At 39.6% G+C, this 25,377-nt stretch overlaps 1 protein-coding gene across 1 annotated transcript in view; it reads left to right on the forward strand.

Moving 5' to 3' along the window:
* Window positions 1-24,704, forward strand: part of LOC111156932 (neurolysin) — a 93,181-nt gene extending 68,477 nt beyond the window's left edge. The window contains exons 10-13 of the mRNA XM_022518086.1: window positions 10,254-10,440; window positions 10,757-10,885; window positions 12,317-12,453; window positions 22,591-24,704. Coding sequence (XP_022373794.1) covers window positions 10,254-10,440; window positions 10,757-10,885; window positions 12,317-12,453; window positions 22,591-22,725 — 588 coding nt within the window. The 3' untranslated portion in view covers window positions 22,726-24,704. The remainder of the gene's footprint in view (window positions 1-10,253; window positions 10,441-10,756; window positions 10,886-12,316; window positions 12,454-22,590) is intronic.
* The last annotated feature ends 673 nt before the right edge of the window (window positions 24,705-25,377 follow it).

A 25,377-nucleotide genomic window follows, 5' to 3' on the forward strand; every position in this document is an offset into this window, starting at 1 on the left:
AAACTGATATTAACAGAAGTGGAGGACACAGTTTTCCAGATTTGAAATCTCTGTATATCTCTAAAGGCAAACTTTTTAATAAGAAGCTTTTTGTTAGAATAGTTTTCGATTTACGGAAAAGTTGCAAAGATGGTACAAAAATTGCCCACATACACCCTTACCCTGTTTCCTCTACTGTTAACGTCTAGTATTACTGTAACAGATTTGTCACAACCAAGAAGCCAGTATCGCTGCAGTACTCCTAACTAGACTCAGCACTCCATTTGGATTTTACTCATTTTTCCCTAACCCCCTTTCTCTATACAGAGAATTTTTTTAGTTGATACAGTGTCCTCACTGAACATAAAACAAATACCATTTTTATGTTTTCCCAATAGATGCCTGGACATGGCTCTGTAGTAAGACATAATGAAGTCTTCATTAGGATTAACCCTGAATCCAGCAGTGAAAGCTACAGACTGATAAATTTGGTTTGTGTTGTCAGCCAAGCCCTAGACTGGTATTGCCAACTGTCTTGGTTCAAGTTGCTGTAGTAGAATATCATAGCCTGGGTGGCTTAGAAGCAGCAGAATTTTATTTCTCAGTCAGTTCTGGAGGTTACAAGTCCAGGATCAAGGTGCTGGCAGTTTTGGTATCTGGTAGGAACCTGCTTTCTGGTTCCGAGACCGTGCCTCTCACTATGTAGTTACATAGTGGAAGGGTGGGGGAGCTCCTTAGGATCTCTTTTATAAGGACACTAATCCCATTCATAGAGGCTCTCCCGTCATGACCGAATACCTCCCAAAAGCCTCATCTCCTATCATCACATTGGGAAATAGGTTTCAACATATGAATGGGGGGGAACAGAGACATTCTATATTGGTCGATGGCACGAGTGGTGACATGATTTTCCATAATGGTGAATGTTTCTTGGGAAAGTTATGAGCAAAAAAGCAATCTTGCTTTGATTTACATAGGTGATCCCCATAGTTAAGAGTCCTGGAAATTGGGGCACCCAGATGGTTCAGTCGGTTAAGCGTCTGCCTTAGGCTCATGTTGTGATCCCAGGGTCCTGGGATCAAGCCCCACATCAGGCTCCCTGCTCTGTAGGGAGGCTGCTTCTCCCTCTCCCTCTGCCTGCCTCTCTACCTACTTATGATGTCTGTCTCTCTCTCTCTCTCTAATAAATAAATAAAACTGTAAAAAAAAAAAAGAGTCTTGGAAATTAAAAGTGGGTACAAAATACTTTACAAAAATACGTGCAGTGGAGTTAGTTAAAACCCAGGCTCACTTAATTATAGACTTTTTACTTAGGTGACTGTCCAGTAGGACATACGAATGGCATGCAGCATATGGGACAATTTTTTTTGTCCTGACATGTGCAGTTCATTCCTAAACATCTCGTGTCCCTGGCCTCCAGAATAGCCCCTAATCGTTGTAATAACCAAAAATGTACCCACTCAGTTCCAAAATACTACAATCACTATTGTTAAAAAACTGTTTAGTTCTTTCAAACCTTTTATCTTTACATTCTAGAGTTTCCATGTTTTTTTAAACATATAGCCATTTTTGTCCTGTGTTTAATCCAAGGAAAAGAAATCTTCCAGAACAACCTAAATTTTCTTTCTTACACAGTTTTAGAGTACTTTCACAGCTATAGGGTTCCTGAAATATTTATTTTTAATCTGCGTCCATTCTATGTCTGCTTCCCGTAATTAGGGTAAGTCTAGTTTCCATCTTTCTAAAATATTTTTATGAGTAATTTAGAAAAGTCAAATACCTTTCTAAATTTCAGACTTTTCGGGATGCCTGGGTGACTCATTTCGTTAAGCGGCTGCCTTCAGCCCAGGTCGTGATCCCAAGATCCTGGGATCAAGTCCCACATCTGGCTCCTGGTTCAGCAAAGAGCCTCCTGCTTCCCCAACTCTGCCTGCTGCTCTGTTCCCCCTCTCTGTTAAATGAATAAATAAAATCTTTTAAAAATAAATAAATAAATAAATTTCAGACTTTTAGAATATTATTTAGATTATCCAAGATCCAGTTATATATTTGTACACACATAAACTATTGCATGTTTTTAGAATAGTAGATCTTTTTTGGATATGAGGATTGTCTGAAAATCTGATTTAGGCTGTGGATACCTCTTCTAGGAAAATGTACATACATCTCATATACTCAGCGTTTTACACGGGGCTCCAGAGGGCTCACAGATTCCTTAAAGCCCAGACCATAATGAATTCCAAATTAAAAACTCCCAGGTTAGAGCAGTTTCCTCCATATTTGTATATGGATGATCAGCTAATGATTTCACAAGAAGGTAACTTGGTGTCTTGATCACACTTATTAAGATAATAGTGATTCTTGGGTAGGGTTTTCAGTGCTCATCCTGTGTGTTCTTGTTTTCAGAACAGTCCTCTTTGAACCTGAGTATCGTATGCTTACCATGTGCTTATAATGTATTTCTCTACCACTCTGTTCTTCTCATGATCTTTTATGTTATTTTTGATCCTTTGAGATGGCCACTTTTAGTGCTGGAAAATAATGTTCCTGGTGTTATGCCCTTTTAGAGCTCTTTGACTCATGACTGAAATACACAAACTCTATGAAAAATAATATATACATTAATCAGTATATATACTGATATGCTGGTGACAGTATATATGGAGATGATAGTGTTTGTATATTGTGTCTCTGTCTTGAAACAGGGGGCTATATTCAATTCTTACAGTTTGCCTAACTTCCTCCGTGAGCACCAAATGTGTCATGTAGTTAAATAGTATGTGGTACAATCTCTTGATTGGTCATCGCCTCCTGAGATTATCTGTGAAAAATATTTTTTGTCTATTCTTTCAAATGTACTGTAATGTTTTAAGAACTTTTAAAGATATAAACATTGAATTACTATGTTGTACACCTGAAACCAATATAATATTGTATGTCCACTACAGCTCAATTAAAATTTTTTATTTTTTTTTTTTTAAGATTTTACTTATTTATTTGACAGAGAAAGTGAGAGAACACAAACAGGGGGAGCAGCAGAGGGAGAAGGGAAAAGCAGGCTCCTTGCTGAGCAGGGAGCCTGATATGGGGCTCGATCTTAGGACCCTGAGATCATGACCTGAGCCGAAGGCAGATGCTTAACCATCTGAGCCACCCAGGCACCCCTCAATTAGAAAATTTTAAAAAGAACTTTTAAGTTATCATATAGGGAACCAATAATCAGTACTTTTGTCTCAAAATAATAGGCACAGAATCACTTTTCTGCAGCTTTATAATAATTTCACAACCTTTTGTATTGACCTAAACTGGGTGGTAGTGAATAAGAAGCTTAATAGCTTCTGTGTTTAGTAATACTTCCAACTTCTCCAAGAAATACATAGTGAATTAAATATTTGCCATACAGGGGTCCCTAGGTGGCTAGTCAGTTTAAGTGTCTGACTCTTGATTTTGTTCCAGATGATGATCTAAGGATTGTTTGATTAAGCCCTGCATCAGCCTTCACACTGGGTGAGGAGCCTGCTTGAGATTCTCTCTCTCTCAAAAAAAAAGTTCTCCCTCTCCATCTGCCCCTCCCTTCCTCTCTCTCTTCTCTAGTTTTAAAAAAAAAATTGACATACACATCTACTAGATTGATTTTAAGATATAGCAGCTCAGTGTCTGGGTTCCCCACTTCGGCATTGTGCAAGTGTGATGACCAGAAGAGCTCGTTGGAGCTTGTCATAGCAATATTTAAATGTGGCTGCTGGAACATCCAGTTTTCAGACATGTAGGTGCACTAGTTCAATACGTCTACTATTTCAACATTCAGGAGATGAGTTTCACTTATATTTTCTTGTGTTAATACTGTGGGGCATATAATTTTGACAATAGCAATCAAGAGGTAGCATCTCTAGTATCTGTTCCTATTTCTTGACTTTACTGTGGTTTGAGCTCTCAGTAATCACTGGCCTTTTGAACTTTGCTAGAAAAGAAAAGTAATGCTTTTTAAAAGCTTCCATAATGATGTCTGAGTCGGTGTGCACATTAGGAATAGTGAGTTGTGGACTATTAGAGATCATTATTTTAAAGATCTTTATTTTAAAGTGCTCCTGGTTGCACAGTTGGTTAAGCATCCAACTCTTGGTTTCAGCTCAGATAGCAATCTCATGGTTGTGAGATCAAACCCCGCATCGGGCTCTGCTCACAACAGAGTCTGCTTGAGATTCCCTCCCACACTCCTGCATGTGTGTGCGCTGTCTCTCACTCTCAAAAAAAAATTTAAAAAAAAATAATAATAGTAAGATAAAATAAGGAAGTCTTAAAGCAACACAGAATCACAATAAAGCTTTACTACTTACAAGTGAAAAGGATGGAAAGGCAGAAAAACTTCACATTATGTAATTCCAGATAATGTGTTAATTTGGTCAAAAGACTAATAGAGAGCTTCTTGTCTTGTAAATAAACCTAGTGGTACAGGGGTCAGGAAGGCACCCTAGGTTTAGGATAAGAACAGTGCCTTAGGGACACCTGAGTAGCTCAATCAGTTCAACGTCCAACTCTTGTTTCATCTCTGGTCTTGATCTCTGGGTGGTGGGATCAGTTTCCTATCAGTGGGGCTGCACACTTGAGAAGGAGTCGGCTTGGGATTCTTACCCTCTGCCCCTCCTGCAGCTTGTAAATACTCTATCCCATAAGTAAATATTAATTTAAAAAAAAAACACTGTATTAAAAATCATTTGTGTACTTGTGGGCCAGACTATGGGACTTTTAGCAAGTTATTACATCTTCTTGAGCCATCTCATTTTTCTCATTCATAAATGAGGACAACAATTCTCATACCTACTTCCCTGGGTGCCTGCAAGATTTAATAATGTATGAAAGGTACTTGGGAAAGGATTAAGTGCATACATATTTGAAGTATTCTTCTAAAAATATTTATACATAACCCTTTGAGGATCAATATATAACACACAAGTCATAATTTAAGAGGAGGAAAAAGGTTGCCATGAGGCAAGGTACTATCACTTCCTGTTTAAAAAATTCACAAATGCCTACCCTCAGCAGAGTTTTGGGTGAAGATCTATAGAAGGTGATTAGAAACCATCAGGTTTAGGGGCGCTTGGTTAGTGGCTTAGTAGTTAAGCCTCCGACTCTTGGTTTCTGCTCAGGTCATGACCTCAGGGTCTTGACAACAAGCCCTGCCTAGGCTCTGTGCTCATCGGAAAGTCTGCTTGGGATTCTCTCTCCCCCATCCCCTGCCCCTCCCATTCATGTACACTCTATCATGCATGCGCTCTCTGTCTTAAATAAATCTATTTTTAAAAAGAAAGAAACCATCAGATTTGTGTTTGTTTTTCTGTTTTAACATGTTTATTGCCTGTTTGGAAATTTGATTCCTGAAGCTAGAGCAGAATGAGCAGTTTTGAATATTGTGAATGGTGGGAAATGAGTTGAAAAGAATGTGCATCTGTTTGATCTTCAGTGTTAATACCAAAAAATAGATCCTTGGAGGAAGCCAAGGACAAGCATGATCAGACCAGCCAAGACCATACGTGGGTAGGCAAACTGGGCAGGCTCATAAGGATAATAGCAGCCAAGATTTAGTGAGCCAGACACTTCAAAAATCAGTGCCTTCCATTCATTAGTTCAGTATTTCCTGAAGTAGATTTACTAACTTACTTCTCTTATTAAACTGTTGTTATTCCTCCCATTTCCATTTAGAGAAGACTGAGACTTAGGAGGGTTGAATGGTTCACCCACGATCTGATGGTCTTGCTCTTCACCACCCTATGGCTTGTAACCTCTTTTGTGCTCTCAGTCCCATGCACTAGAGACCACACTGTGTCTTGTGGTTGGAATTTGATCTCCCAATTATGTATTCCTGTCAGACATTTTTCTCCTCAGCCTCTTGACTGACATTCCCTCTAAATCAACCACATGTAAGCATATGTGGAATGAATGAATTTATCTTGTTCCACGTTTCCCTCTGTGTAGGGTGACCTTTCTGGTTTAGCCTTCTAGTACAGTAAACACTTATCAACAAGCTTGTTGCCTCTGCTCCCTATCCCCACCCCTGCATGGTTCTTTGAGATTCCATCATCAGTGTTAGAAGTGATTTCTTTCAGGATCTCTTGTTTGTTATTTTATGTATTTGTGTGTTTATTTCCTTATAGGAGCACACATGTACACAAAACTAACGCTTGATGTCAGCTTGGGTCATGATCTCAGAGCCTCAAGCCCTCTGCTGGCCGTGGAGCCTGCTTAAGATTCTCTCTCCCTTTTCTTCTGCCCCTCCCCACTATCCTACCTTCACCACCACCTCCCCTGAGCACTCTCACATGCAAGTTTTCTCTCTCTCTCTCTCTTTTTCTAAAAAAAATAAAAATAAAAAAGCAGCATTTAAGACCTCTGCGGATTGTCTTTTAAATTATGGTGGTGATACTGATCTGCCGAACTATGAGGCTGCTGTGAAGATTAATAAGCAAGTTAGCAAAGTGTTCTTCAGGGTCTCTTTACTACTATTATTACTTCCATTGATGGGTAGGTGTATATGAAGTTAAAAGTATGAACTTTAACCCTCTATTTGTGGCAGAGTCTGGGAGACAATGGCACTTTTCTTTTTTTGATGCTTGTTACATAAACATCTGAGCATCCCTGGATTTAGGGGTAAATCAGAAAAGTCAGGCTATGAAATGACTGCTAGGAAATCAACAGGGGGTCACCATACACAGCCAGAATTCATCCTCCTGGGGCCTTTTCTTTTTCTAAACACAGTACACTTACTTAATTCAGCACCTGCTTTTTCTTTGAGTTGGGATGTGGAATCATGAATATAAAACTTCCGTGGCAACCCCTAAAAGCATTCGGTCACTTCATTAGAACAATAATCCATTAAGACTTCGGTCTTTATATACACCAAAAGCTCACATGACTTTTGAGCTCCAGTTTATATAATTTTGTTCTAGCTCCTGTTGTGTTATCTAAATTGAGAAGTTAATCTCTATAGCATCAAGTGATCTCTTGTAAAAATTTTAAGCATCCTATTGTCTGTTAAAAAAAGGTAATGATGAAAATTCTCATTGTTTTAGACAACTTTCTTCCTCTCAAGAAATTATAACCAAACAGAAATTTGAGTGTACATTGTTTTCTAGGCTTTTATTGTCAGAACATTTCTTGCAGCATTAATACTCTAAAACTTCTTGAGGTATCACCTGCAGAATGATTTGTTAATCAAATTACTTTTGTTTATTTCACAATGCTCTGCTTTATCTGGGATGTATATTACCATCAGTGGTTACTATAGCCTGGAAGCTACTATATATTCAACACCTTCAAATTGTTCTTGTGGAAAACTACATAAAGGACTTTTGAGGGTACTTTGGAACCTACAGTTTAAAATGAGGGAGTGGTGTTTGCTGGCTGTCAACAGTGAGTAATCATTCAGCAGTCATGCTGTTTTGAGTGTCAGACCCCCAGCAGGCTAGTGGATCCTAAGGCCTGTTCAGGGTTTCTTTGTAGACTTACACAGTGGCTGACTGTGGGTTCCTTTCTTTTCAGAATTTAGTTGTTTGCTGGAAATTGAGCTTTTGAATTTCATAGGTTCTTTGTCCTCCTCATTTGAAAAATATTTAAATGATACTGCTCAAAGGGCACACAGAGAAACATCATGACTGACTTTCGGGAAATTAGTAAGCAGTAGGGTTATTTTTAGCTTCTACTCCTTGCAAACATTTCCTTTTGTTCTTTAGAAGACATTGTTGATCTGTTCATTCATCGCTATGCTCTCTCCCCGCACCGCCCGATGGCTTTGGATAGAATAAGCCCTCTCTTCTCTACTCTGAATGACATAACTCCGTTAATTTTTATTTTATTCAATTATAGCTCATGAGTTATTCATTTGTTCATGTTTTTCTAGGTTCTGAAATACCACCACCACCGCCTCCAAACACACGCACACATTTTGTTATTTGGGGTTGGTTTGCACCCCCATATGCAAATGCTGACCAAAAAATATTCACCCAAGCAAAGTATAGAAAATGCATATTTTTGTCAAAATAATTGTAAAGTGGTGACTGATGGTGTGATTTATTTGCCTTTGTTAGCTCTATGAGTACTTATCTAAAAACTGTAATCCTTAGAAAATCGTGCAGTTAGTATGCCAGAATCCGGAGTGCGGGAGAGGTGGTTACAAAGGCTGACCTTGACACCCAGCCTTAGGTCTGATCCTTGAAGCATCATCCAGTAGAGAGAGGAAGTAGGATTTCTAAGGAAGTACAGCTGAAACCTCAGTTTTGCTCTTCTTATGAAGGCAAATTTGATATAAGACTTTTCTACTTTAGATAATGCCCAGGAGGATTGAGTCACTTCGGAACATCCTAATTTAACCTTTTATGGTTTTCGTTTTTCTTATAAGTTAGAGAGGCATTGTAGTGGTTGTGGTTCAAACCGTGGGTTCTGGAGTCAGACCACCTGGTTTCAAATCCTAGTTCTCCTGTGAATCTCAGTGTGTTTCAATTTCCTTATCTCAAAACAGAGATCACAGTATGTACTTCATACAGTCGTTTTGGAGTGTGAATCAGATATCCGTGTAACGGGCCTAGCGTAGTGCCTTGAGTGGTGAAGTCTCAATCGGTGTCAGCTGTTATGATTATTGTATCACGTTGTTTTATCTAAGTGTAGGATGTTTGTTATTTTAGAAGATTATATACCAGAAAGAGGCAAAATATTCAGTTTTCTGGAACCCTTGCCTCTTTCCTGTAAGAATTTGTTACTGGGATGTCCTCAAATGCAGGTGGCCTAATTCCAGCGCCTAGTGCATTTCATTCCCCTTGGCCCTTCAGGATTTGCAGCTCTTCATATCTAGAATCAGCGCAATCATAATAGGAAGTCAAGCAAAACATTTTTTTGCATAAAGAGGGGAAGGCAGAATGTGAAATGGCCTAGACATCTGTGCTTCTGCCCTGGGCCAAAAGCAGAATCTTTCTCTGCTGCTGATTTGGTGTCCCATCTGCTCCCTCCTCCTGGTGCTTAAGCCCTTCTTCCTTTCCCTTCCCTGCAGAGCCCCAGGGATGATGAAGTGTCAGGGAGGGCTGTGGCATCACACATCTGAAGAGGAAAACAGGACAGAGGTTCAGGGAGAGACAACACAATGACAACCCCCATCCCACAGATGACCCAGTTGGTTTAATGCTAAATCTCCTTTGCCAGTGTCAATTTTATAGAAGTTCTGTGGATGGGGTGCAGGTTTGAAAACATCAGCTGCTCTAGTGAATTCCCCTCTTTCTAAAGATCAAGAACTTTCCTGACTCAACAATTTGCTAAACTTCACTTAACAAAAAAAAAAAAAAAAGAAAAAGAAAAAACAAAACCTTTTTTTAACTCTTAGCCCACACCCTCAGAATAAGTCCTTTATTTTTACAAGAGATGCTTTAACTTCTGAGCATCCTTTGTTTGTCCAGGAAATGATAGCTGCATTTCATTCACCCCCACTTGCCAGCTAATCCATGGCTCTGACTCCCATTGAAGTGGCTTCTTGTGTTAAGGTAGCCTCTTCTACCCTGAGAGATCTGGCTAGGCTTTCTACTGCACAGTTTTCTTAGAATCACTTATCTAAAATTTAGAACACAAAACATAATACACATGCGAAGGATACCTGTCTGCAGTGTTGTCATTTAACTCTTTGATTTTGATTGAAACTTGAGTAGTTAAATAGTAGAGTGATGAGTGCCCCAGAAAGGCATGTACTGAATAAACAAAGGGAAGCAAACAGAAAAGAGAAGTAGGGAGAAATTGTCTTAAATCTACTCATTTTTAATGGAAAAAATTTTTTTTACTCTTTTTACTTCCAAAGCTTAAGGCTAGTAGTTTCAACTCAGACTGATTTTTGTTTTCGGTTATGTTTCCTGACGATTGTTCCATGTTTGTCTATGATTCAAAAGAATGAAATACTAATTTAACATGGAGTACTTGGTGGTTATTTTTCAGGCTGCTTGGCCTCTGCCTTTTGCTTTCATTTAAATTTGAAGTTATCCTAACCCTTCATTCAAAGAGGCAGTTGACTCTGATTCTGACTTGAGATTTAGAGAGTCCTTTATTTATTTATTTTTTTTTAATATTTAAGTAATTTCTGTACCTACTGTGGGGCTCGAACTCACAACTGCCAAGATTAGGAGTCACATGCTCTCCCGACTGAGCCAGCCAGGTGCTCACGTTTTAGAGAGTCTTAATTATGATTCATCACATACATAGTTTTCATTTAGCGCTTTAAAAAAGAGATGCCTATGTTTACTTTCTAGACCGATTTTGCACGATTTAGTGGAACAAATGTGGAAACCGACTTTGTAGAGGTGCCATCACAAATGCTTGAGAACTGGGTATGGGACATGGATTCCCTCCGAAGACTGTCAAAACATTATAAAGATGGAAGCCCCATTATGGATGATCTGCTTGAAAAACTTGTTGCTTCCAGACTGGTCAACACAGGTATGACTTGCAATTTTTGAAAAGGAAAATACATTATTAGAATTGCTCAAGGGAGAATTGTTGGCCTCTTCTGTAGAACGCATCTCCCCTTTAGTAATAATGGTACACTCAGGGTGCTAACCTGGGGAGGGAAGACAGCTAACTATACTGGGATTGTGTCCAAGAAAACAAAATCCATCTCCTTTTAAATGAGATACCTGCTCCCATTTTGCAGTGTGTACTGCAGCCATCAGCTTTTGAAATCTTTGATCTTGGGATACTAGAACACATAGTTCTCTCTTACCCAAAACATGCTGGAACATTCTTCTGCTACTAGGTCTTCTGACCTTGCGCCAGATTGTTTTGAGCAAAGTCGATCAGTCTCTGCACACGAACACATCGCTGGACGCCGCAGATGAATATGCCAAATACTGCACAGAGGTTCTAGGTGTCGCAGCTACTCCAGGTATGTAAACACCAGAACCCGAGTTCATTTTTTCTGTCAGGCATAGGGTATCCTCCTACCAGCCCTGCCAGGGAAGGTAGAGTTTGTCAGGCAGCTTACCTCACGTCCTTTGTTTCTGATTCCTCTAATCAGGCCCTGACTTTGAGATAAGCTTACTATGTCCATATGACTTATCCGGTCCAAACGTGCTTGGAGGACAGGTGGCGCCCGCTTTGCTGCATTTTAGTGTAATCAGGCCTAAGCAATTGGCCTCCACCCCAGAGCAGAGAACACCCTTCACATTTGGCCCCACCCATCTGGCTCCTCCCTCTGTGTGTACCAGGACCTCCCAGCGATTTCACTAAGAAATTGGCAGAAGGGGCCCTTTCAGAGAGAAGCGCAAACTTCTGCCTTGTCGCTGTTTTTGGTTCTCAGATCAGTTAAAGCGGTGTAACTAGCACTTTCTAACCTGGCATTCGTGTGGGTGGGTGGGTAGGTACACACATGTGTGTTCACGTTTATAGTTATATACTCTAAGCCAACATGTAGTTATCCATGTGTACGTAGTTTGGTAAGGCGACTTTTTTCCACCAACGAAGTCGTCGTTTAAATGTATCCATCACATTTATGGTGACACTGAAGGTCAGAAGAGTTAACTGAGTCAGTTCAAGCTTCTCACTTCCTTTTGTGATCTGTTTATAGTAGACCATACAACAAGTTTGTGCCTGAGGCCACTTTGACAAAAATCCTTTTTAAAAGTAGCCCTAGAGGTAGACTGAGTTGGTAAAACCATTTTAGCTTTTTAATTTCATATATTTTTTAGAGATTTTATTCATTTATTTGACAGAGAGAAGCACAGAGAAAGAGAGAACACAAGCAGGGGGAGTGGGAGAGGGAGAAGCAGGTTTCCCACCGAGCGGAGAGCCCAGTGTGGGGGCTGGACCCTAGGACCCTAGGACCTGAGCTGAAGGCAGATGCTTAATGACTGAGCCACCCAGGTGCCCCCATTTTAGCTTTTTAAAGAAAGAGTTATTTTTCGGTAATTATGAACCTACAGTAAGTGCCATTCTGATACATTTTTGGATATGAAGAGGTGTGACAAAGAGTAGGTTTACAATTAGAGTAATTATCTGCAAGAAGCAAGTGTCGGGGATAAGAAAGTACTGAGTTCTGAAACCGCGAGCTATCTGGTGGGTGTGGACAAAGCCTCTGAAACTGATGTTAGGCATTCCAGAGCTTAGGGCCGAAACCATCTCCGAGGTTGAGTCATCACGCAGAGACATTTGTAAACATCTTGGCAAAGGGCAGGTAAACCCAGGGAGTACTACAGGTAAGATCCTGCTTGCCTCTTCTCCCCAGCATCTGCACTCCCCATAGGGAAACTTTAGCCAGCTGATAACCTGATTATTAACACTGGCCATCGCATTGATTGAAACGTATCTTTCTTTAAAGGCACAAATATGCCAGCCACTTTTGGACATTTGGCAGGGGGATATGATGGCCAATATTATGGATATCTTTGGAGTGAAGTATTTTCCATGGACATGTTTTACAGCTGTTTTAAAAAAGAAGGGATAATGAATCCAGAGGTATTGTATTTTCTTCTCTCCTTTTGTTAATTTTGCAATTGCTCCCTCCCCTTTAATTCCTAGTGTAAAATATTTATTACACCTAGATTTTAGAGTAAGAGATTCGGTAACAGCTTTTAACTTTTAAGTCTTGCATCTTTTCATATCAAACATCATGAGGTTACAGTGCACAAGTGATTAATTCTATAAGTTAAAAAAAACCTACTGCATTTTCTTGCTTATTAACATTCCAATATGTTGCATAATTAAAATTCAAAGCTTTGTTTATGCATTTGAGCATTTGTAGCAGCTAGTTTTGACATGTGCCGTACAATGTTTTCGTTTTATAGGAGGTTGGGAAAGAAAGGTAAACTCCTTCCTGATAGAAATGGTCTCGTATGTTCTAATATTCTCTACACAGTTTCTTTATACATTTTCTGTGGGTGGTACCCTTTCTCTGTGGCTGGCATACCCCACCTACTATGTAGTTTGTAACCCAAATGCCTCTGAGTAATTTAAGCTGCTTCATTGACCTGAGCCATTCCTTTCTGTGTACAGTGAACTGACTGCCAGGTGGCTACAAGCCAGACTTTCCTGAGTTACAGTCCCCCAGTCACCACTCTTGTTGAAGACTCAGCTGTCAGATTATTTCTAGGGCTGATGCATTTTCCAGTGTGCTTTTTATTCTGTTTGATTCAGAAATTAGAAGAACAAATTATCAAAATCAGGCTCCCTGTGCTTATTTTAGCCAACTGGTTGGTTCCCCCCAAATTTCGTGTTTCTGAATTGCATAGGGCCTCAACATACGTACTGAAATACATTGCTATAATTTAGACCACCCTCCCCTTCCCAGCCCCCCCAAAAAACCCACCTCCGGAGCACCTACATTCTATACACTAGCCTTTCCAATCACACCATCTTCCATCCCACCCTACCAGCTCTTAAGTCACTGGACACCTTCTTCCATTCCTTGGCCAACCTCTTACACTCGTCAATCACTGACTGTTCTCGTAAATATCTTGACTTCTGCATGACCTTCAGTCAAGTGCCCAGCCCTGGATTCCTCCACCATCTCACTTAGAAATGGTGTCCTTGGGATTCAGAGATTTCCCAAGAAGATTGTGTGAGTCCAATAACATGCCCCACTACACAGTCATCCTATCCAACCTGTCTGAATACCCAGTGTTCCTCTGCTGTCCTGCCCACCTCCCTTATTGAGCTCCCCTGAGTCTCTCACTACCTCTTTGCTCTCCACGAAGAAAAGCAAGGCCATCAAGACTGAGTACTTCATCTTCTTTTTCTCCTCGTATACTTCAGTACTTCTTTCCTTCTGTCTCAGGGATGTCTGTCATACCAAACCTTACTGGCTTGCCATCTTGGAAAAAAACTGGAGTTATTGATACTGACTCTGATAGCCCTATGGCTACTACTCAGTTGTTCTTCCTTTTATAGCCTAATTTCTCGCTCTAAGAAACAGTCTTGGCAAACCTCTTTTATCTGGTTTTTGCCTCCACCAACTGAACTGGAAAGTTACTCTCTCTCCAGAGTTACCACTGATGAATGACCCAGTTGCCAACTTCCAAAGGCCCTTACCTATCATTTTCTTTCTTTTTTGTTTTTTTTCCTACTTCTTGTTATTCCTCTCCTTGTTCACAGTCTTTAGCGTAACCATCAAATCCCTTCCTTACTTCCCAGAACTCTGTGTGGCAGCCTAATTTCTGTGTTCCTACAGGTCTTTGCACCTTCACAGATTTGTTCATTCTCTTTCTTCCACCTTAAATATGTGCCTTCTTGTCTATGCCTCTTAAAATTTTTACCGTCCTGAAAAGCCCTACTCAAATGGCCACTCACTTATGAAATCTTCCAATCATTCCAGCCACAAATGGCCTTTCTATTTTTTGGAGAGCAGAATGGACTTGGGCATAAGAAAAGGGCTTCAACAAGTTTTTTCTTATGTCTGGAATTTTTTTTTTTTTAATAAAGATTTTATTTATTTATTTGACAGACAAAGATCACAAGTAGGTAGAGAGGCAGGCAGAGGGAGTGGAGGAAGCAGGCTCCCTGCTGAGCAGAGAGCCCGACACAGGACTTGATCCCAGGACTCCGGGACCATGACCTGAGCGGAAGGTAGAGGCTTTAACCCACTGAGCCACCCAGGCGCCCCTGGAATTTTTAACTCTTACACAGAGTGAAAAAATGCAAGTTATAAAATATTTTGTAACACAGAATATAAATTTTTATTTTAAAATATATGTTAAGAAAAAGAGTACATCAAAATGTCCGTTCCTAGCTTCGTGTGATAACTTGATAACTTGATTTAATATTTAAATATTAAATATTTTTCTGTGCTTTTTGTGGAGCTTTTCCTTATTTTTACAAAGAACACATATTACTGCAGAAGTCGGAAAATGGTAATTAAAGAGACACAAGGTCTAGTTGTATAAAGGTACGATTATGACCTGTTACTAGCTCTTACTAGTTGGTGAGGCTTCTTGGCATAAGTGCTACAATACCTTTTTTCAGTTAAGCTTTCTCACTCACCTCCTCTTTGCTTCCACTCACGGGGCCACATCTCCAGGACCCTCCACCTCTTCCATCTGTCAAGGTAACAGCCAAAGTGCAGATCCCAGTGGACCCCAGGGAACGTGCAAGGTCAGCAGATTCAATCCCTGCCACTGTGCTTCTATGTACTTCCTCTTATTCTCAGGCTCCACAGCTTGGCAGGCAGCCAGACTACTTGTAATTTAGCCCAGGGACCTGGGCTGAACTTGGAGAAAGCAAAATTCCCAACAACTTGGAATTGTTGCCTTGTAATGTTAAAAACAGTTTTCAGTTTTACTATGATTCTGGATTCAACATTGCTGTATATTACTCATTTTATGCCATGAAGTTCACTTTTAATCCCTTCCTTTCTCTTTCGTATCAAATACTCTGAGATAGCATGTCATTTCTTGCCCCCCCCTGCTATCATAACAGTATTGAATCTGGCTCCAATGACCAAGGGGAATCCCTTTGCACCCCACCCTCAAATTCTTCCCTGCCATGGCAGATACTAGAATAGCTTTTTAAATAGCCATTTTGCTCCTTACTACAGTGTACTGTTTGTCTTGTTTTGTTTGCTTTAATTTTTTTTTTTTTGCAAATGTTTGCTTTAAAGTAATACCTGATTAACAAAATTCAAATACCCACTTATTAAAAGTTAATATTTGAGACAGTAATCCCATTCAAGAAAGAGGAAATCAGTCATTATTATAGGTTTGTTGTGATGAAGAGAAAGAATTTTTTTAAGTTTATATATTTATTTATTTTTAGTAATCTCTACACCCCAACATGGGACTTGAACTCACAACCCTGAGATCAAGAGCTGCATGCTCCTCCAACTGAGCAGCCAGGTGCCCCGAAAGAATTTTTATAATATAAAGAAATAGCGAATTTGATCTGAAGTTGTGGGTATCAGAGCAATCACAGTGTCTCATCCAGACTTCGTTGTCTCAAGGCCCTCACCCTCCCTAGTATGATTTATGTTTTTATCCTCATCATTGAGTTCTGCTATATTTTCTAGAATTGCAAAGTTTTCAGTAGAAATGGCCCAGTTATTATTGCCCAGCACAGTGAGTTAAAAAGACTGTTTCCCAAAGCCATTATAAAAATTCTGTAATAATAAGGATAAATAATAGACTCTAGAGACTTTCAGTAATAAACCACAACAAAAGCAAGCAAACAAATAAAAGGACACCTTGAAAGGAAGGAGAATGAGACTGTCCTTAGATTTCTTAATATGCATCACAATTCAGTATATATTGGTGCCACTGTAGCTACATAAGGTTGACACCTTTTTTTTTTTTTTTTAATTGAAATATGGTTGACACATCATGACCTGTTAGTTTCACCTAGTAAGTGTTTGAATTGTTTTGGGAAGATAGTGAGGCGGCCTTCAAGGAATCAGAGCCTACTATTCTTAGTCTCTAGACTCCAGAGAGGCTGAAGAGTAAAAGATCATGGACTGTTGACATTATTGGTCCTGGTCATTTGTATTAACAAAAGAACATCTCCGGGCCTTCTCTCTATAACCTCTTCCCATCTGGCAAAGCTCAGGGTCTGCTCTGAGAAACAGTCCAGATCTTAGCAAGCCTAAATGGAAAGTGCCCTACTCACTGGGTAAACAATAGGAAGAGCCAAATATAAAGCTGCTTTTTTTTTTTAAGTAATCTATACACCCAAGGTAAGGCTTGAACTCACAGACCCCGGTGTCAAGAGTCAGATGCTCTACCAACGGAGCCAGCCAGGCACCCCAAACCTATAGTCTTCTGAATACCACATGTAGCACCAGCATATTTTATGCTACAGTGGTTTCATTCTGTTTTGAAGGCTTCTTATCAAAGTGTTAGAATTGGCCACTTACCTATAATAGCCAAAAGTTTGCTACCTCTCATTTTATTTGTGATTCTGTTTTCCTCATTATAAATAAATAGACCATCTTAACTCTTTCACTAGTTAAATAAAGTCTTTGTTTCTAGTAGAGTGTGACGAAGTGTCATTATCAGACGTGTGTTTTCCTTCTCCAACTGATCTCTTAAACAACCATGGGAGGGGGCTGCTTGGGAATAACACTTTTCCAGCAAGCTCTTTGAAGATATCTTTAAGGTCACCAAATGTAGTTTCAAAATACAGCGGCTAATCACAGGGTTGAAAAAAATGGGGGCATTTTAACTAGGGCCATTTCTTTTTATAAGGCAACTTCATTGTGGGAAAATTTCCTAAGAGGTAATAGACATTGTGGATTCAAAGGCAATTATATTATTAAGCTAGAAGTATCTTTCACCTCTTTTGCATTTAGAGAAATTGCTAACCTCTGTTTTTCCGTCAATGAAGAAGAAATAAAATCGAGTGTCACTGTATTTTAACCTGTAACGCCATTAGGAAGTAGCTAGATCTTTATGTGCAGTAACAGATACAGAAACATGATGACTGTGGGGTTAACATGAAAGGAATTACCTGACAGAGAATGTGTAATATAAAGCTAAGTATTCCAGTGCCCTTCAGTTAGAATTCTAGACCCAGTTCCTGCTATAGTGTATTGCTAAGGGCGAATATGAAATTTCCTCTCCAGCAGGTCCTTCCAAATGGATTAATTTCTGCTTCAGCACTCCTGATATACCACCCCAAAGCTGATTTTTCTTATACTTCAGCCTTTTCTAACAGACTTAAATTCTGCCTGATTTAAGAATAAAGAAAGGAAATGGGATTGATTTCCAGCTTACTTCTAGCATATTTACAAGGCCAGACCTCCTCTAAGTCTTGAATCCCAACCAATTGGAAGCAATTTTTCTCTGTCTTCCTACAACCTTTCTCTGTATTTCTCTTTGAACCCTAAACATCTGCATTGTTAATCGTCTCTTCCTTTATCTCACCTTCTAGATCATAAGACCCTTGTAATAGGAGCATTTTATTCATTTTTGTTTGTCCTCTGCGTCAATTATGGTAGTTCCCCGCATCTGCCTCCCCTCTCCCTAGTCCAGGTCTTACTACTGTCCAGCCTGCTTTTTCCCCCCCCGCCCCTAATCTCTGTCCCCATAAATAAAGATCTGGCTGTCTGCCCTCACAAATTGAAATTTTGCTTAAGGTTTCCAGAAGGCTTCTTCTAATGAAGCAAAAATTCCTGCCCACTGTTCTCATTGCCGTCTCCCTGACTACCAGCACCAGTCTTTGACTATCTTCTTTTTTCTTTATTGTTGTCCAAGGTATTCTTTTTCCACCCACGATCTCCCCACCTTCTTAGAAAACAAAGGGTGTGCTGTTGGGAAGGAGTTCACAGATGGGCTGTGGAAGGAAAGGTTTCAAAGTCCACTTTTAAAGCTGCCCAGTGAGCCTGTTGGAAGCCTGATCGTCATCAGCTGTGCTCAGGTGGATGCTCTTTGCCCTGCTGCTGTCACTCTTAGTAGGAAGGAGACAACTCTGGCTCTGCTCCCCAGAGTCAGTCACAACAGGAAGGAGGGAGGGCCGGAAGGCAGTGGAAGTTTGCACATGCTGCCTCGAGGAGGCCTGAGATAGCAGGAGACCCAAGCTGTTGGTCATTTACATATTCTTATTACTGATAGGTGATGGCATCCTTCTTTCCCACCATTATATTGTTCTTAAAGCATTACCTCAGGGGGTTCCTGGGTGGCTCTCAGTCAGTTGAGCATCCAACTCTTGATTTCAGCTCGTGTCATGATCTTCGGGTCATGGGATCGACCTCAGGTTAGGCTCTATGCTCAGTGGGGAGTCTGCTTCTCTCCTTCTCCTCTGCCCTTAACCCCCACCCAACTCATGCTCACTCTCTCTCTAAAATGAATAAATCTTTTAAAATAAATAAATAAAATAATACCTCAAATAAATGGTACATATTTTTAGATAAAATGAGTGCCTTGTCTCTCCTACTTAATATTCCTACTGAATTAGGGAGTCTTTTTTTTTTTTATTAATAATGGAGGTCAAGTCTCTTGTGCTTTTTTTTTTTTTTTTTTTTTTTTTTTTTTAGTTTTATTAGGAGACAGAATTAACTTTAAGGAGATGCTAAATCAGGAATGCATCTGCGTCCCTGCTCTGTATATCAGACACTGAACATAGGGGTGAAAATGAGAGGAGGGCCGGATGACCACTGACGATTACTGAGTGCCCCTGGATGCCATGTATTACACTAGGGAGTGGGCAGTGTACTGAAATCATCTCTTAATTCCCCATCAGCTAAGTGAGGGAGGCCTATTTCTACTTGACAGGTGAGGAAACCAAGGCCCATGGTCACAGAGCTGAGGGTGAAGCCAAGATTTGAATTTGGCCCTGACTCCCAAACTCCTGACCTTGCTTTAGAAAAACATCACTGTTAGAGAGAATTTGCACAGTTGGCAATAAATACACTCTAATCTTCCAGGATTAAAACCTCACAGGTGACTAATGTGACTTCCCTTCATAGAACAGTTAATAGGAGCTCTTACTATGTGCAGATCGTCCTGAGGGATTTTTTTACCACATGAAAAATCTTCATGGTTGTCTTAGAACTTCTCTCTCTGGTTCCTCTCAGTTCAAGTTTCTTTATTATGTAAACAAAATAGAACAGCTTAGGCAAAGACTCCTTCGACCTGTGGCATATGTCTCCCAGACAGTTTTTTCTCTCACCCAGAAAACTGGTACCTTCCAAAAACACGAAAATTCACTTAACTTTTCTTTCTTTGTTGTTGGGGTTTTTTGTTTTGTTTTAAAGAAAAGCAAGATCCTGTTACTAAATTGACTCTTAAACTGTTCTCCAAACTTCATTGCGAAGGAAATGAAACTATTAAAAGGCCATTGGCCTGTAATTCAGGAAATTGAATCACCTTGTTTGGAGCCATAAGCCTCTCAGGACCGGAGCTGTGCTGAGCCGAGCACGGTGCCTGAGACAGAACAGTGCCCTGCTCCGAGGCGGCTAGACGCGTGGGTGGAGCCCTGAGCCGCCTCCTCCCAGTGCGGGCCGGCTCCTCAACAGCCTGCTTTTCTTTGCTCCCTAAAACCAGTCTACAAATGAGACTGTTTTGTGAGATATCAGCATTGTGGGTGACTTATTTTTTACCTTAACCTAGATTTTCACTAACGTTTCTATAATATTTGTGGGATGAAGTATGTCTTTTAATAAGTAAAAGTGTCTCAGATCTTGAGCATTAAGAATTTCTGCAGGTAAATACTAATTAGGGAGTTTAGGTGATGGGTACATGGGGTTCATGACCCTGCTGTCTCTGCTCTTAGTATATATTTACATTTTTTTTCCATTAAAAAGGATTAAGATATTTTTGTAATTCTGCAGATGAATTTAATTCACATTTTCTAAGTTCTTCCTCTCTTGCTAGCAGTCTTTCTCCCCAGCCTGCCCAGTCCCCATGCTGACTGAACACTGTAGGCAAATGTAACCACATTGGGCAATGAAAGAAAAGGAAGGGAGGGAGACTGTTTGGGCTCAACAGCCCTGAGCTGTTGCTACTTAGAATAATAACGTCTGGGGCGCCTGGGTGGCTCAGTGGGTTAGGCTGCTGCCTTCGGCTCAGGTCATGATCTCGGGGTCCTGGGATCGAGCCCCGCATTGGGCTCTCTGCTCAGCGGGGAGCCTGCTTCCTCCTCTCTCTCTGCCTGCCTCTCTGCCTGCTTGTGATCTCTCTCTGTCAAATAAATAAATAAAAAATCTTTAAAAAAAAAAAAAAAAAGAATAATAACGTCTATGGTGGGAGTAGCCATCACTCACATTTTAGGTTCTCGATTGCTGTTGTCACAGTCAGGAATTGCTGCAGACCGAGTAAGAAACTACGCGTTATTTTTTTTCCCCCAAAGACCATTAAATCGAGCTCTAAGCCTTCATGACCAGGGATTTCAGCAATGCAAATACCTATGATCACAGGCCCTACCCTTTTTAAGAAAATGTATGCAAAGCTTGTAAATAAAGCAACAAGAATTCTGCATGCCTTTTCAATGCCAGACTAGAATATTTCCCAACCATCCCTTCTAAGATTCATTGTGTGTTCCAGGCCCTCCACCTGTCTGCTCTGGTAGCCCCCTGTGGCTATCAAGCACCTGAAATGTGGCTAGTGCCACTGAAGAATTGGGTGTAAAAGTAAAAAACACACTGGGTTTTGATGACTTAAAACAAAAAAGTTAAGTCTCAGTAATTTATATATTGATATATGTTGAAATAATGTACATATACTGGTTAAAATATTTTATTAAAATTCATTTTACAGGGTTTTGTTGTTATCTGTTTTACTTTTTTTTAAAAAGCAGAGAATCTGCTTGAGGAGTCTCTCTCTCTCTCTCCCCCTCTCCCCTGCTCCCTGCTTGCTCACACACTCTCTCTCTCCCTCTAATCTTTTTTTTTTTAACTTTTTAAAAATTTTTTTTAAAGATTTTATTTATTTTTTTTAAGTAAGGTTTTTTTGTTTGTTTAAAGATTTTATTTATTTATTTGACAGAGAGAAAGATCACAAGTAGGCAGAGAGGCAGGCGGGGTGGGGGGGTAGAAGGCTCCCTGCTGAGCAGAGAGCCTGATGTGGGGCTCAATCCCAGGCCCCTGAGATCATGACCTAAGCCAAAGGCAGAGGCTTAACCCACTGAGCCACCCAGGCGCCCCTTAAAGATTTTATTTATTTGACAGAGAAAGAGATCACAAGTAGGCAGAGAGGCAGGCAGAGAGAGGGGGAAGCAGGCTCCCTGCTGAGCAGAGAGCCCAGTGCAGGGTTCGGGGCTCCATCCCAGGACTTGAGATCATAACCTGAGCTGAAAGCAGATGCTTAACCCACTGAGCCACTCAGGAGCCCTCCAAAATAATCTTAAAAAAAAAAATAACCTATTAGTCATATTGAGCAAATGATATAATGATATGAAATTATTTGAAATAATTTCAAAGTGTTACTCTGTGATGTATTTATTTTACATGTATATTTAGAATTGGGCTTCACTGAATTACCTTGCTCTCCTTCCCCAAAAGGATGATGAAAAGGAAGTGAAAAGATTGAATAATACTGATTCTGAATTACAGTCGTCTTCGTTCACTCTATTTGCTCATATATTTATGTAAATAAAGGCAGAGTAACTGATGTGTTTTTAAAATTCCAGACCTCCTCCCCAAAGAAAACTTTACAAAGGTCCTTGTTCCTTGCTCTGAGCCCACAGAAGTATCTTACCCTACACCATGGGACATGTGCTATTGTCCTACTGCTGTTCATCAAGATGAGGGGTTTTCTGTAAGCCCCTCTTAAAAACATTTTGGCAAGAGTGGTGCCCCTGTTTCCAGGTACACAGACCCCCTGTTTGAACACTCGCTCTGCTAACCCTTTCGAAATTGCATTGGAGATGGGCTAACACAGGAATCTCTTATACATTCCATTTGGCTATTTTTTGTTCATCTGTTTGCTCTCTGTTGAGACTCTAAGGAGACAAGACAGTAATAAAGAGGAATGTAGAAGACCAGAGTTTGTAAGCTTCAGATCTCATAGCTACCAAACCGAGGAAGTACGACAGAAATGTAGTCTAGGCAGAAGAGAACATCCAGACAGAGTAAAGCCCTTTTTTCTTCACCCTTACCGCTTTTTCTTTTGCATCTAGGGATTTGGAAAATTGCTTTAACAATGAATTATTAGGCATGATGTTTTATTTTATTAGGTTGGAATGAGATACAGAAACCTAATCCTGAAACCTGGGGGATCTCTGGACGGCATGGACATGCTCCAGAATTTCTTGAAACGTGAGCCAAACCAGAAAGCGTTCCTAATGAGTAGAGGCCTGCATTCTCCATAAACTGGGGATGTTTGGTAGCAGTCCATGTCTGGAGGAGAAGTTGACATCGACATGTGTTACTGGCCTGGAAACTGAACGGAGTTTTGCAAATGAAAATTTAGATTTCTATTGACTGCCTTTTGTTTTTTGCTTTGAAAAATTTTGCAGATGTAAATGAAACTATAAATACCATGACCTAAGGAAACACCCATTAGAAAATAACTGTACTATAAAGTTTCATAAAAATGGATTTGATTTCTTTTTATAAAAGTTTCATATGAATGTAATTTGACTTTTTACTATTGTAATCTAGATAATATAATGTCAGAGGGCTAAAAATTTTTAAATTGAATCATATACATTATATAATTTGATCCTTCTTATATCTTAAAGTTTTGTACTTGGGATTTCTGGACTGATAAATGAATCATCACATTCCTCTGGTAAATATTTTCCTGGAGCCCTGCATCACCTTTGACCTTCTAACTCACGGTAAAATGTGACCTCTTTGCCCACATACCTCACAGCCAGGGGAATATGCCTCAGTAATGCATTTATCTTTGTATTTCAAGCCTTATGCTCTCTACCTTTCTGCCATACGTAAATTATGTTCTGCCGTTGGGGGCTATCTTTTCTCAAGTCCTATCAGAAAGTACCAAAAAAAGTATGAGTTTTAACTGAACTGTCCTAATGTAAATTGTTTTGCAATATTTGTATTTGTGTTAGAGGATTTTCTATCTTGTATTAGAGGTTCATTTCCACCTCAGCATTTGAGATTGTCAGTCTTTCGGCAAATTTGCCAATTTGGGCACTAAAGCAAGTCCAAGGATATGTTTCTCTTCTCGTGTTCCGATAAGTGATAGGGACTTTGCCTCCTTTACTGCCATCTCATCCATAGTGACAGATAAACATGTCACAAATGGCCATGTAGTGAAGAGAGCTCAAGCTGGTGTGGCACAGAAAGAGCTCAGAAACTGCAAAAGAGGAATGGGTTCTGGACAGAAGTGTTTGAGGATGGCTGCTCCAAAGTGTTACGTGTTCTTAAACTCAGCCACAGGGAAGAGGCTCTTCCGAGCCTGTCTTGTCTGGTGATTTTTATTTTAAGTGAACCTTTGGATCTCTTTTTAACTTTCTTTTTTATGAGTCTAAATTCTACTTCTATAGCAGACCAGTAAACTCACAGTACTTACTTTTCCCTAGGAATCTACTCAATAAGGAAACCAAAACAGGATAATAAAAAAAAAAATTTAATTAAAAAATCCAACTTTGAATGTACTCTGATAGGTCTTCCAGTTCTTTTCCACTGTATAGCTGAGGTATTTTGCTGGTGAGGTACAATTAGACAAATGACTTTGTGCGAAATAAAAACATATATACCTATATTAATTATGCTGCATAATAAAATTACAGACAGTGGAAAAAGTTAAGAGCTGTAACAACACATAAGAAAATTCTAAGATTATTATTGCCAAGCACATGAGTTAAACATGCACATGAAATCCTACCGTCCATCTGAGATAATCGCATGGCCCTTCTCTCCCCAAAGTAGTTTCTTTAACCTGTGGTACTTTTCTCATATCTTTTGTTTTTCCCCCAGACTATTCTGTTTTCCAATTTCAGACAACTCTCTTCAGCTTTTTCTATTGTCTTTCTGTGTATCTCCTTAACAATAACTTTATCATTTTAAATCTTAATCTATTTCACATGGAAAAACTAATACTTGGTGTGAAAAGGCTGCACACAATAAAGTTGGATTATTATCCATGACAGTGAGCTCCCATTTCTTTCATACTGTGATGTTAAAACTGAAATGCATAACAAAACAAAAGTGCTATGATGTTCTTTTTATTTAAAATCCACATCTGATATTTAAAATCTTCCAAAGCATTGCAGTAATTTCAAATACTTATTCTTTAGCATAATTCAAAACTAAGCATAATTCAAAAACTTTATTTTTTAAAGTCTTTGAATATGGCCATTTATCTATTTTTTCTTTCTTTCTTTTTTTTTTTTTTTTCTTCCAGATCAGAGCATAGAGTGTTGGTAAGGCATTCTGAATGGTGGATAAACTATACAAAATGTCATTGGCCAACTCACACTTCAGATTTGTAAACTGAACAACGTATAATAAAGTCTCTCTTAATTGTTGATCCAGGAGATTTGGGTTTGTTTTGGGTTATTACAGAGAAGAGAAAGAAAAGCATGATATTAAGCCACCTAACATAGACTTCTTTCCCTTTAGTAGGAACGCTGCATGTTACCTAGATATATAGGAAAAATTATCTTGGAGCGTTATCACCTGAGCTATTTACGTGAAAATCTTGCTTTTCTATAGCTGATAGGATGACAGGTAAATATCTGTAGCTCTGTGGAATTGGCAAACTGCATTGTGGAAAGAGCCAAAATAGAGAAAAATTTTGAAAATCTTGCTTTTCTACAGCGGATAGGATGACAGGTAGATATCTGTAACTCTTTAGAATCCTCCTTGTGGAAGGAGCCAAAATAGAGGAAAAAAGTTTTTTTAATTTTTTAATTGACATGATTTTGTGCTTGTACTTTCCTTAACTAGTAGGGATGACTTAACTTTCTACTTTTTCATTTTGCCTTTGGCCTTTGTGTATGAATTAATGTACAGAGCAATTCTGCCTCCTCAGTGGATCATCCGGTTTGTTT

This window comes from Enhydra lutris, unplaced genomic scaffold (assembly GCF_002288905.1).
Source record: "Enhydra lutris kenyoni isolate GAN:26980312 unplaced genomic scaffold, ASM228890v2 scaffoldscaffold50, whole genome shotgun sequence".
Lineage (NCBI taxonomy): Eukaryota > Metazoa > Chordata > Mammalia > Carnivora > Mustelidae > Enhydra > Enhydra lutris.